Raw genomic sequence first — 12,451 nt, forward strand, 5'->3', positions numbered from 1 at the left:
GATGCAATCAAATTAACACAGATCTTCAGCCAGAAGCAAAATAAATCACAACTTCAAGTTTGTAACTAGACAAAAATCTCTTTCTCAGAACTATTCTTTCAACCAAAAGACAGTTTTCAAACCAGCTGATAAAGACACTCATTAAGGACTCAAAGTTTTATTTGGCCCACCAAACTCATCTTGCAACATCAATCTATACCACAGAAGGGACAAATCTAGAAAAAGAATATGACTATCATTGAAAAAGGAAGAATGTAAACAGGAAAAAAGGGAAAGGAAGCATTATTTGGTGACAACCTTATTTTAACCCAATTAGTCTAGAAAAGTCAAAGAATATAGTAACTGCACAATAAGGCAATGTCACTATACTCCCAGCCTCCGATAAACACCACCCAAAAATGAATAAACGCGTGCACTCAGGAAAGCTTAAAAAAAAAAAAACAAACCAAAAACTAAATAGCTCATAGCCATTCAAATTTTAGCAAAGACTTAAATTCTAGAATTCATTTTCAAAAATGGTTTAAGAGTACAATCAGCTTTAGAAATAACATAAGCTTTATTAATTAGCCTTTGCCAAGTACCTGAAATATGATTTGCATGATTAGAACAGTGATTCAATCAGATTACCTTCACCATACAGTTCTGTATATAGTCTAAAGTAAGGCTTTAAAAATGGTACAAAATAAAAGATTTATGAGTGAATATTATATGAGTGAATCAGGTGAATGAATTTAAATTTCTTAGAAGTTTAGAGCAGAGATATCTAGTCCTTTCTTCAAAAACCAAGGAAGAAATGTGAAGTAAACTGAAAGACAAATCTACCCCCATTAACTGCACCGATCATGCAAATAATACTGGAAGGCCGTGACACTGATTCTTGATGACAAAAAGCTAACCAAGAACCAAGAAGGCCTCTTCTACTAGCTTAGAGCTTGGCCTTCCCAGGATATAAAATTAACGCTGTTGCCAACTGGTCTATGAAGAAAACAACTAGAAATTTTAAAACCACAAAGGACTTGGGTATGCACCTAGATTTAGAAACCAGAGTCAACTTTGAGTCAACCACTGAGAACTACACAAAAGTCACAGACATGAACAAGGATGGTGCACAGCCCAATTATTTTCGAAGTAGAAGAAAGTCTCTAGCAAGAAGGGGCTCTTGCCAGGAAGAAGAACCCAGAAAAGGTGGACAGCTAAAGAAAGTAAATGTAGGGAGTGTTGGAAGAGCACAAATGGGAGGAATGAGCTTCTGAGATAACCAAACCATGTGAGGCCTCTTATAGCTCATCTATGATTCTTGGCACTCAAAAGGCTGAGTTACACAGTAATGCCCTCTTGTGGCTATAAGTGTTTCTAGACTGGAATATTAACATTTAAATAACTTTAAGTTTTCATACTTTATCTTTTTTGTCTTGAAAGATGATGCTTTAAACTTTAATTTTCTGAAATATCAATTTCTTCCTTTCCTATGACCCCTTCTTCTGATAGCATTAAATCCCTCCTCTAATCTCCCCGAAATGTTTCCTTTATTCTCTTTAATGTTTCAGACCAAAGGTAAATTTTGTAAAAGAAATTAATAAAATTTTATTGCATTAAAATACTATAAGAATTGTTAAAATTAAGCTAAACCTGAAAAAAATGACTTGATAACATAGAAATTCTATCTAAAAATCAGAATTACTAGTTATTAGATAAATAAGTGCTAGGGAATGTTGTACATGATGACTAGAGTTAACACTGCTGTATGATACATAGGAAGAAAGCAAATCCTAAGACTTCTCATCATTAGGAGAAATTTTTTTCTTTTTCTTTTATCTATGAGATGATAGATGTTAACCAAACCTACTGTAGTAATCCTTTCACTCTGTGTGTGTGTGTGTATATATATACACACATATATATACACACACACACACATATGCATATTACATATGCACATAAATCAAATCATCATGATATACACCTTAAACTTATACAGTGATGTATCTGTCAATTATTTCTCGATAAAACTGGAAAAATCAGATTTAAAATATTGAAAGTTACAAGAGAAGGAGATAAATGAAGCTATACTTACTTTGACTACCAAACTTTGTTTATTCCTAATAAAAAACTGATTATCACAGTATATAGAAGCAATATACTATGCCCTACTGATACAGATTCAGGCTACAGAACAACTGACAAAATCTGTTTTCATCTCTGTAAGATGGTTAAAACAGTAGTCACACATTCAAAAAGATTCACTTTTTTGGGGGGTGGGGAAATCAGTGTTTATTAACTCCACATTTGATAAAATATGTCTTGAAAGTTGTGCCTAAAATTAACTTTAAGACTGGCCACTTAAATTTCATTAAAAAAATAATCAAGCCATATTTCTTTTGTGAAATATTCAAATTTCAATTTCCACTATGCATTTTGCTTAAATTTAAACAAGATTTTGTTGTTACTGTTTTTAAAGCAGATGGCTTTTATTGGTCTTACTAGGTGGAAAGACATATGACCTAATAATAATTGAATAATCATTTAAGCATCCAGTCTGCAATGGACACCAGGGATAAAAAATGTAACATGCTATCACTGTTCTTAAGGACCTCTGACAAAAAAACAATCAAATGATCAAATAAATAATCTATCAGCAAAGAGAAGCTAAGAGCAGTCGTCTTAGCTGTATCTCTTTAAAAAAACTAATTCTTTTCAGCAGAATTTTTTTTTAAAAGGGAAAAAGTACATTTTAGCTAAAACTAGACTGATGTTTTTAATAAATCCTTTTGAATATTCTAGTGGTGTTTTCATACTTCTACGATTTAAAAATATTTAATAAATACATCTGTAGTGAAAAGAAAAACAAGTATCCATCCAGGTTATGATACAGAAACTACTTTTATTGTTACTATCCAGAAAGTTTGACAGCCAATGCTTTCACCTGTATCCTTTATTCTCCAGGCCTAATTTCAAATAAATACTAGAAAGATCTTTAGATATTTGTGAGAGGACAGAAGGTGGAAAACTACACAACTCACTTAATGAGATTACTATAATCATTATAATAAAACCAGACAAAATATAGTAAAAGGAAAAAAACTATAGGCCTGATTCTGAGTTATAGATGAATTCCTAAATAAAATATTAGTGCTATGTAAGAAAAATATTTTCTCATAACTAAGATGGATTTATTCCAAAATGTAAGCATGCTTATACATTTGAAAACCTAACAATATAAACTATATGAACATATCAAAGGCAATAAAAAGCATATAATCATCTCAAAATATGAGAAGATCCATGAGTTTGTCATACATATTTTGGTGATTTTAAAGAATGTCAAAATTCGTTGTGAATGTGGGCTGGACTTAGCGACTCTCTTCCAACAGACAGAATATGGCAGAAGCCATGTTCTCTGACTTCCAAGGTTAAGTCATAAAAGGATAGCTTCTTTCCAGCTCTCTTTCTCTTGGGACCGCTGACACATTGCAGCCTGGTGACAGGCTGCCAAGGATACTCAAGCAGACAGTTTTATGGAATGGCCCACACAGATAAGAACTCAAGCCTCCCACCAACAACCAAAGCCAACCTGCTGGCCACGTGACTGAGCAAATCACATGGCTGGTAAAGCATATCCTCAGGCCCCAGTCAAACCTTCAGCTCTGACTGATCTTGACTTCAACCTCATGAGAGACCCTGAGCCAGAACCACCAAGCTAAACCACTACCAAATTCCTGACTGGCAGAAACTGTGAGTGATAATAAACCTTTATTATTTAAAAAAAAAAAATCAAGCTGATACAACAACAAAAAACTTGAATAGACTATAACCATTAGAAAAACTGAAATGGTGAATAACTCTTGTTCTCTACTATCCTCTGGGGACAAAAAGCATAATCTGAGATAATTTTACAGTTGAGTTCTACCAAGTGTTTAAGGAACAGATAATATCTATCTTTTACAACTGTTCCACAAAACAGCAAAAGAGAAAGCTATCCAACTTCTTTTAAAACCAGAACCATGGTGGCCACTGAACATGAAGAGCATAAGAAAATTACAGGCAAATTTCATTTATAGGCATACATAGAAAAACCCTAAATAACATAACTAAATGGAGAAAAATTAGGTTGGATCCCTGCCTTCTAAAGGTGAAGGCTAAAATAATAAAGAAAATGTAGAATATATTTGTATTCTCTAAGTAGGAAAGGATATCTTTTAAAAGACCAAAAAAGGGAGGGAGTTGTTGTCTATAAATGGTAGATCTGACCACTATTAAAATAAAAGATTTAAACATATCAAAATGTTCGATCCTTGATCAGGGATCTAAGACCACATGCTCCAGAACAACTAGCCCCATGCTGCAACTACTGAGCCTACGCGCTTTGGAGCCCATGTGGCACAACTAGAGAGACTGCATGCCACAACTACCGAGCCCAAGCACCAAACTAGAGAGGCCACATGCTGCAAGGAAAGATCCCTCATGATGCAAAGATCCCAGGTGCTGCAACTAAGACCCAATGCAACCAAATGAATAATCCTTTTTAATGAAGGATTCTGTTTCAATAAAAGATACTATGATGGAAGCAATCTAAATGTCCTTTGACAGAGGAATGGATAAAGAAAATGTGGTACATATATGCAATGGAATATTATTCAGTCACCAAAAAGCCAAAACAATGACATTGGCAGCAAAATGTATGGACCTAAAGTTGTCATACTGAATGAAGTCAGACAGAGAAAACATATCATATGATATCACTTAAATATGAAATCTAAAAAAAAAAAAAAAGGTACAAATGAACTTATTTACAAAACAGAAACAGAGTCACAGATGTAGGAAACAAACTTATGGTTACCAGGAGGAAGAAGAAGGGATAGATTGGGAGATTTGGACTGACATATACAGTCCATCCTAAAGAGATCAGTCCTGGGAGTTCATTGGAAGGACTGATGCTGATACTGAAACTCCATTCAATACTTTGGCCACCTCATGTGAAGAGGTGACTCGTTGGAAAAGACTGTGATGCTGGGAGGGATTGGGGGCAGCAGGAGAAGGGGACGACAGAGGATGAGATGGCTGGATGGCATCACCGACTCGATGGGCATGAGTTTGAGTAAACTCCGGGAGTTTGTGATGGACAGGGAGGCCTGGCGTGCTGCGATTCATGGGGTCGCAGAGAGTTGGACAAGACTGAGCGACTGAACTGAAATGACTGATTGATACATAATAGTACTGTATAGCACAGGGAACTCTTCTCAACACTTGAACTATATGTGAAAAGAATCTAAAAAAGAGTGAGATATGTATAGACATAACTGATTCACTTTGCTGTACATCTGATACTAACACATTTCAAGTCAACAATACTTCAATAAAATTTTTTTTTTAAATACTGTAGATAATAAACTAGGAGAAGGTATTTTTAAAAAGACTAAAACAAATAAGTCCTCTCTTAAGTATACAAGGAACTCCTACAGCAAGATAAAGAACCCTAATAGTAAATGGACAAAAAACATGAATATGCAATTCGTAGAAGGGAAAATGTGAAAAGTAGATAAATGAAAAAATGGTCACTCTCACTGTAAACAGATAAATGTATATTAAAACATTCTGACATACTATTTTACACCCATCAGGTAGACAAAAATTAGAAAGTTGGATAATATCAAGTGATGTGGATACAGTGAAACAGTTACTTTCTCACACACTGGTAGCAGAAGGATAAACTTATTCTTCAGAGTGGTAGGTAGGACCTAAAAAATGTAAGTCTACAATAACATACCAAGCCAATTCTTCAGCATACATTCCAGAGAAACTCTTCCACAGTCCTTTCAAGGGAAAAGAATATATTCTTTGCAGTGTTGCTTGTGAAAGCAAAGCAAAGAGACAGAAGAAATGACTAGGGAACAGATAAGTAAAATACAGTATATGATAGAATATTATGTATCAGTCAGAAATAAGTAACTAGATTATATGTAACAACATGGGTAAATCTCAAATACAAACCTGCTTTGAATAAAAGGAAAAAGACAAAGTGAAACACAGAGCACAATACCACTTATGCACATAAAACATATCCACACACAGATACATACACAAAAACTGGAAAAATGTCAACACATGCCAGACTGATCAAAAGGATGCATGTTAAAAACCCAAGAATCAGTACTTAATGCAAGACTGTGGAGGAGAATGAAATTGGAGAGGGGTAATGAAGGAGAAACACACACAACTAAAGAACATTCAAGAATAGATGATGGAGGTGGGCCATAAATTGAGAAATATGAGCAAGTGAATTTAGTGAAACTGAAGTCCTAAAGAGAATAGAAAAGGAAAAAAAAAAATCCTATGGGAGAAAACCAAAGCCAAGGCTCATAAAAAAAATGATCACTTAAAGCCTATACAGCAAATAAGCAACCTGGTTTAGGTTCTAGGGTATTTTTTTTTTAACAAGATAGAAGTGTTCTGATTAATTTCCTTTTAAAATTGCAATGTGCAACATAAGTTTACCAAATAAAAGACATAAAAATTAAAGTATTTCAACCTTCAAATTTTATCAATAAGAAAAAGACAAATAAGCTGAAAGAGCTTCCCTGGTAGCTCAGCTGGTAAAGAAACCACCTGCAATACAGGAGACCCCAGTTTGATTCCTAGGTCAGGAAGATCCCTTGGAGAAGGGATAGGCTACCCACTCCAGTATTCACGGGCTTCCCTGGTGGCTCAGATGATAAAGAATCCACCTGCAATGTGAAAGCCCTGGGTTGGGAAGATTTCCCTGGAGGAAGGCATGGCAACCCACTCCAGTATTCTTGCCTGGAGAATCCCCATGGACAGAGAAGCCTGATGGGTTACAATCTATGAGGTCGCAAAGAGTTGGACACAACTGAGTGACTAAGCACAGCACAAGCTGAAAGAAATAACAATGAAGCCAGACCATGAAAGTAACCAGCTTTTTTCACCTTAAAACTTCTAGAAATAGTAACTCTAACAAGACAGTTATAATACTTAAAGACTGTTATGTTGCCGTTCACAACAATAGGCATACAGCAGGTACTGCCTCTGTTATTTGTCCTCTGGACTAGATGGAATTAGTCCAAACTAACCCTGAATTTTAGGATGCTAAATGACAAAAGCCACGTCAAACTAAAATACTATGTAACAGCACCCAGTTCAGAATTATTTTAAGTAAGCATTTAATATCTATATGTAACAAGATTGTCCTCAGTACTTTTACTATTTCAGCTTTTTGGTCTAGTACTGTTATAAAAATGAAGAGTTCAGAAAAAGAACAAGATTAAGTCAAACTGCTGCCAAAATCAGCTACCAATATTATTTCCCTTATTAGCACTGACAGCAGAAGGTTATAAGCTTCTCCTTCCACTCCTATATCTTTGAACATCAGTACACTTTTAGAATTTTGATTCACTATACCTCTCTTTAACTTATAGAAAGGATTATAGAGTTAAGAAGATCAGGAATCACAATCATCATGGAGCTTAATACAGTATGGCACAGAAAGCTAGTTCAATAAATGTCTGTCGAAATAAGTTACTGATTTAACAAGTCAACTGGCTTATGTTAATAATTAATATAGTCTTGCAGCTCTTCTGAACAAACAAAATAAACAATGTATTAACACATCTGAAAAAGTCAATTCCAAACAAATTATAAGGTTAATGCTTTTTATGAGGCACAAATAAGAAAGATATACAAAATACATTAAATCAACTCACTCATCTCATGTATATCTGAGCTGAGTAAGATCTATGCCTCTCTTTTATTAACAGATATAATCTTATCCTTACCAATGGGGGATTCTGCAGTTAGACCCATGCTTTGAAGCAATGCTTCAGCTTCTCTTCTTTTTTTTTCAAGATCTGATTCTTCTTGCACAGGAGCAACCGCTTCCTTCTTCTGATCAGTCTAAATTTTTTAAGTTAAAACTTAAATTTACATATGGTATGAAACACTTCTATTTGCAAAAATACATATGTTTTAAATAATGTGCTAACACTGTATACATCTGGAGGTGGGCTTAGTTTTGAATACACATTATAGTCACCAAATGAAAATCATTCTCATAGTTTTAGTAAAAATCTCCAAATGATATGTATTAAATTGATTCATTTTTATATGTAATCAAGAAGTTCTCACAAAAACATTCTGAACAGATACGTTCAAAAAGTACAATTTCTATTTAATTTATAATATGAAATTGCTATCCATAGTCAAGAATTGTGGAAATCTCACAAATACATAAATATCAAAATGCTATGAAAAAAATAAAGACTATCATTTAAGACATAACAAATTTTAAGTAAACGAACAATTTGATTTGTTGAAAAAGTACAAGTGCCTCAAACTTCTATATGTAGTCTTCATTGTACTTATGCAAATTTATGTAGAGGATGTTTGTCAAAACTTCATCTGGAGAAAGGTTTTATTTTTATCAACTATTGGTCTTATTTTCATGGTTTGGTTAAATTAAAATTTACTCTTGCATAGCACAAAACTTTTCGTTACTGAAATTTTTACCAACTTTTATTTTAGCCATTTATAGTTTTAGCGAAATCTTCTAGTTATAAACCTCAATACTCTCAAATCAATACTCTCAACATCTCAAGGGAAATTTAAGCCTTAAAGGGAAAAGTCTTATGTATACACCTCAAAACTCTATTTCAGCTAAGACAACCATTACTCATACAATTATTGGCAGTGAACTTTTTTTAGTCATAATATTCTATCATACCATTTTAACTTAAAAGAGTCATCAGAAAATTTCATTAAAATAGCCAAAGAAACTATATTATCAAGTAAACACTGTATCAATATATAATGATTAGACTTAATCAGTGTTTAATAGCACTGATTTAATGTCTCTTGTAATGTTTGATAAACTTTAAATTAGATATAAATCATCTAATAGATATTCTGTACAGCCACTTATGGCCATGTTTAGAAAACAGATACCAAATTTGCTCTCAGTTCTGAAGGGTTTAAGACTATAGGTACTAGTTTGGAATGATTCTGCCAGTCTTACTCATGCTTCTACCAGTTTTTAATCAAATAGCTAACCTAAAGGTCCAACACCCTTACAGTAATGGATCACAAAAAGGTTCAGAATAAACTAGAAAATTCTTCCATTGTAGGCCTTTACAGCACCATAGCAATGCTGCACATAAGTTGGACCTTTGGTTTTTCTTTTTCCCTAAGAGATCCGAAGAAGTCTTGGCTATTATTTAGGCCAGTGGTCCCCAACCTTTTTGGCACCAGGGACAAGTTTCGTGGAAGACAATTTTTCCATGGACAGGGAGTGGAGAATGGTTTCGGGATGATTCAAGCGCATTACATTCATTGTGTACTTTATTTCTATTATTATTACATCAGCTCCACCTCAGATCACCAGGCATTAGATCCTGGAGGTTGGGGGCCCCTGGTTCAGGCTATCACATAGAAAAACTTCATACTAATGTCACATTAGGAACAAACTATCTTAACACTGGCCATTTAAAACATTGAAGATAAAAATATACAAATCTGTCTACACGGTTTTCATCGGGACAAATGTACATTTCAAGACAAGAGCAAGTAAAATATCTCTAGCTCAGGGTCAATGTATATTTGCCATACATAATAAAATGGTGATGCCAAAAATCAGATCTAAGTATCTAGCCCACCTTCATGATAGTATCAAACCCACTACCTGGTAAAAATATTTCAATGACCAACTCATGATAAAGGAGAGACAATCAATTAAATAATCCCTTAACAATTAATAATCTAGTCTATATTTCTCTTTGCTATTATTTATTCTGACAACTAGCAGTTCTGACTGGTAAGATATTCAGATAAGCTCAAAGTCCAAACTAAGCTCTGATTATATCACATTTTATCAGTAATTACAAGGCAGATGCCCCTTACTTTATATAGTAAACATATTCCTAGAAGACTAAGTATGTATATTGAGCTTTTCACCTAGAGTGCTATATGTGCAGTCACAACTGCTGGAATTTTAACTATTCTGAAAGCAATAAAGGTATATAAGTACTTAAAATCCAATTATTTTATATTATCTTTTAAAAAATCAAACATACTTCCTTTTTCTTTCTTTCTTCTTCTTTCCTCTTCTTTTCCTCTCTGATTTGAGCCAACCGCTGCTTCTTACGTTCCAACTCTGCCTTTAATTCACTTTTGTCAGACATGTTTGCAACCTTAAGAAGCATACAATCATTTACAATCATCATTAAATTGGTAAAAGGAGTACTCTTTTAAAACTGTCTTTCAAGAAGAGAACTGTCTTGAAAGGCTATGTAGTTCAAGGTCATCAAATGAGAACATGTACACTCTACTTTCAAAATAAAAGAAGCATATATACTACTAAGACCTGAAAATCATTATAAACAGATGTATATAGGAAATATTCACAGTTGAGCATAGTAATTAGCACTCAGTAAACTCTTTAATGTTCACACGCTCAAATTTAACACAATGTCTCTCTGGCTCTTAAAACAGAGGACATGGATTGCCATTAAAAGCCAAGCTTTAAGACACAGTAAATCAGCTACCAGTTTTGCATTCACTCCTAGAAATCTGATAAAACAGGCAGTCAGACAGAAAACTCCTATAAATTCTAAAACTACCATGCAATTAGTAGTACTATGGAGAAGCAAAACACAAATATAACTATCAACTGTACTTAAAGGTAGAGCTTCCCTGGTGGCTCAGGCGGTAACGAATATGCCTGCAATGCAAGAGACCAGGATGCTATCCCTTTGGAAAAGGAAATGGCAACCCACTCCAGTATTTTTGCCTGGAGAATCCCATGGACAGAGAAGCCTGGCGGGCTATACAATACACAACACACAACACACACACTTTAAGTATGTTGGGGTCGCAAAGAGTAGGACATGACTGAGCGACTCTAACACACTTTGAGTCAAAGCCCAACAACAAAGTCTGATCGAATAATTGCACACAGCTGACAGGACCACTCAAGCTGCGAGAGGCCGGAGCCTCCAGGCCTGACACATTCACTTTCTTAAAACTCCAAGAAAGAGAAAGTCTCAGGAATTTTGTGCTACAATCTCCGCATCTGGGTACTTTCTAACACACACCGGGTGAGCAAGGCGAAAAGGAGTCACTTCTCCCCTGGGTATAGACCAAGAGGGCGCGGTTCACCTAGGGCCTCTTGGGGAGGTGGCCTCGAACGAGCCTCAAGGCTTCTCGGGGCCCCTCCGAAGGGTCCAGAGAGAAGGGAGTGGGTTCGTCGAGGCCCCAGCCTTCCTGACCCACCCCGCCTCTCCTTCCCAAGGCCGGGCCGGGCTGAGCGGCACTGTCAGCAGGCCAAGCCGCCCTTAGGGCCGCGACGCGAGACACAGCAGACAGAAGGGGACGGAAGGGCAGTCCACCCACCTGTTCGGTGGGGGGATGGGGCAGAGTCCGCCTGCCAGCAACTTCCCGGTAACGTCCCTCTCCTTCGCCCGCAAGAGCAACAGCCGCCGCCACTAGCTCCGCGGCTTCCCCCAGCACACAAAGAGGGATGGGCGGCGGCTGCTACGGCGAGAGCTTAGAGACAAACGGCTTCGCCCCAGCCGAGTCGCTCCCAGACAGCAAGGCGAGACCCCAGCGGCGGGGAGAAGTAGCCTCCCTACGACTTACCTGAGTAAAGCAGTAGCCAAGAGATGAGACAAAGACTCTACCCAAGGACCCGAAGTGTTTCCCCTTTGCCGAAACTGGAAGACTAAGCCTAATAGCCTGCGGCTGGCTAAGCAAACGCCGCCCTCGCCGGATTGGCTCCAAAGAGAACTACAAGCCCCAGCTGTGAGGGAAATCGGCATTCGGCGAGCAAGGCACTCTGGGGGTTGTGGACAACGGTAGTCGCAAAGCATGCTGGGACGTGTAGTGTTTCCTAGTCTTTCGCGTTCCCTCTTTGAGGCCTTCCTTCAAGATTTCAGAGACAAGCTTCCCGCTGTTCTCTTTAATGTAGTCTCCTCGGTTGGTCAATCCTCACAATGTTGTATGTGTTATATCTTAAGAAATGTGATTCCACATTGGCCTAGTTTTAAAAAGTGGTGACCCTACGTATTACACTGCACATTTGGTGAACATTTCTAAAATATTTATACCAGTATTAGAAAAAAACGCCTTGTAGAGGTTTAAGCAAAATCTATAATACAAAATCTAAATTTTGAAAATGTAGTGTAACCTCACTGTCAAAAAATGTGAGAAACTGTCTTTAATTATAAAAAGATTTGTAAGTCTTTACTCAGTTTTCACCAGCGTTCATGGTTGTAAAACTGGATTATTGCAGTTATGAAAATTAACAATAAAACCTCTGATTGCTATATTTCCTCTTAAATTTCTTCATGTACACATGGAATATCTATTTAAGCCTGCAAATAAAATGATTACTGTTGCAATCAATGAATCAATAAGAATATGATGTACTCGTATCCAGCCGGGGACCTAG

General features: G+C 36.2%; 1 protein-coding gene across 5 annotated transcripts in view; it reads right to left on the reverse strand.

Annotated features, from left to right (window-relative positions):
• The window catches only part of DYNC1I2 (dynein cytoplasmic 1 intermediate chain 2), a 53,902-nt gene extending 42,101 nt beyond the window's left edge, over window positions 1-11,801 (reverse strand). For 2 of the 5 annotated variants that reach the window (XM_061135520.1, XM_061135518.1), the window contains exons 1-3: window positions 11,641-11,801; window positions 10,077-10,193; window positions 7,788-7,905 (exon numbers count right to left, since the gene is read on the reverse strand). In XM_061135520.1, coding sequence (XP_060991503.1) covers window positions 7,788-7,905; window positions 10,077-10,184 — 226 coding nt within the window. In that variant the 5' untranslated portion in view covers window positions 10,185-10,193; window positions 11,641-11,801. Of the gene's footprint in view, window positions 1-7,787; window positions 7,906-10,076; window positions 10,194-11,394; window positions 11,551-11,640 lie in introns of those variants that run through there. The other 3 variants (XM_061135519.1, XM_061135516.1, XM_061135517.1) reach the window with 2 other exon arrangements.
• Between the last annotated feature and the right edge of the window lie 650 nt (window positions 11,802-12,451).

This window comes from Dama dama, chromosome 33 (assembly GCF_033118175.1).
Source record: "Dama dama isolate Ldn47 chromosome 33, ASM3311817v1, whole genome shotgun sequence".
NCBI classification, from domain to species: Eukaryota; Metazoa; Chordata; class Mammalia; order Artiodactyla; family Cervidae; genus Dama; species Dama dama.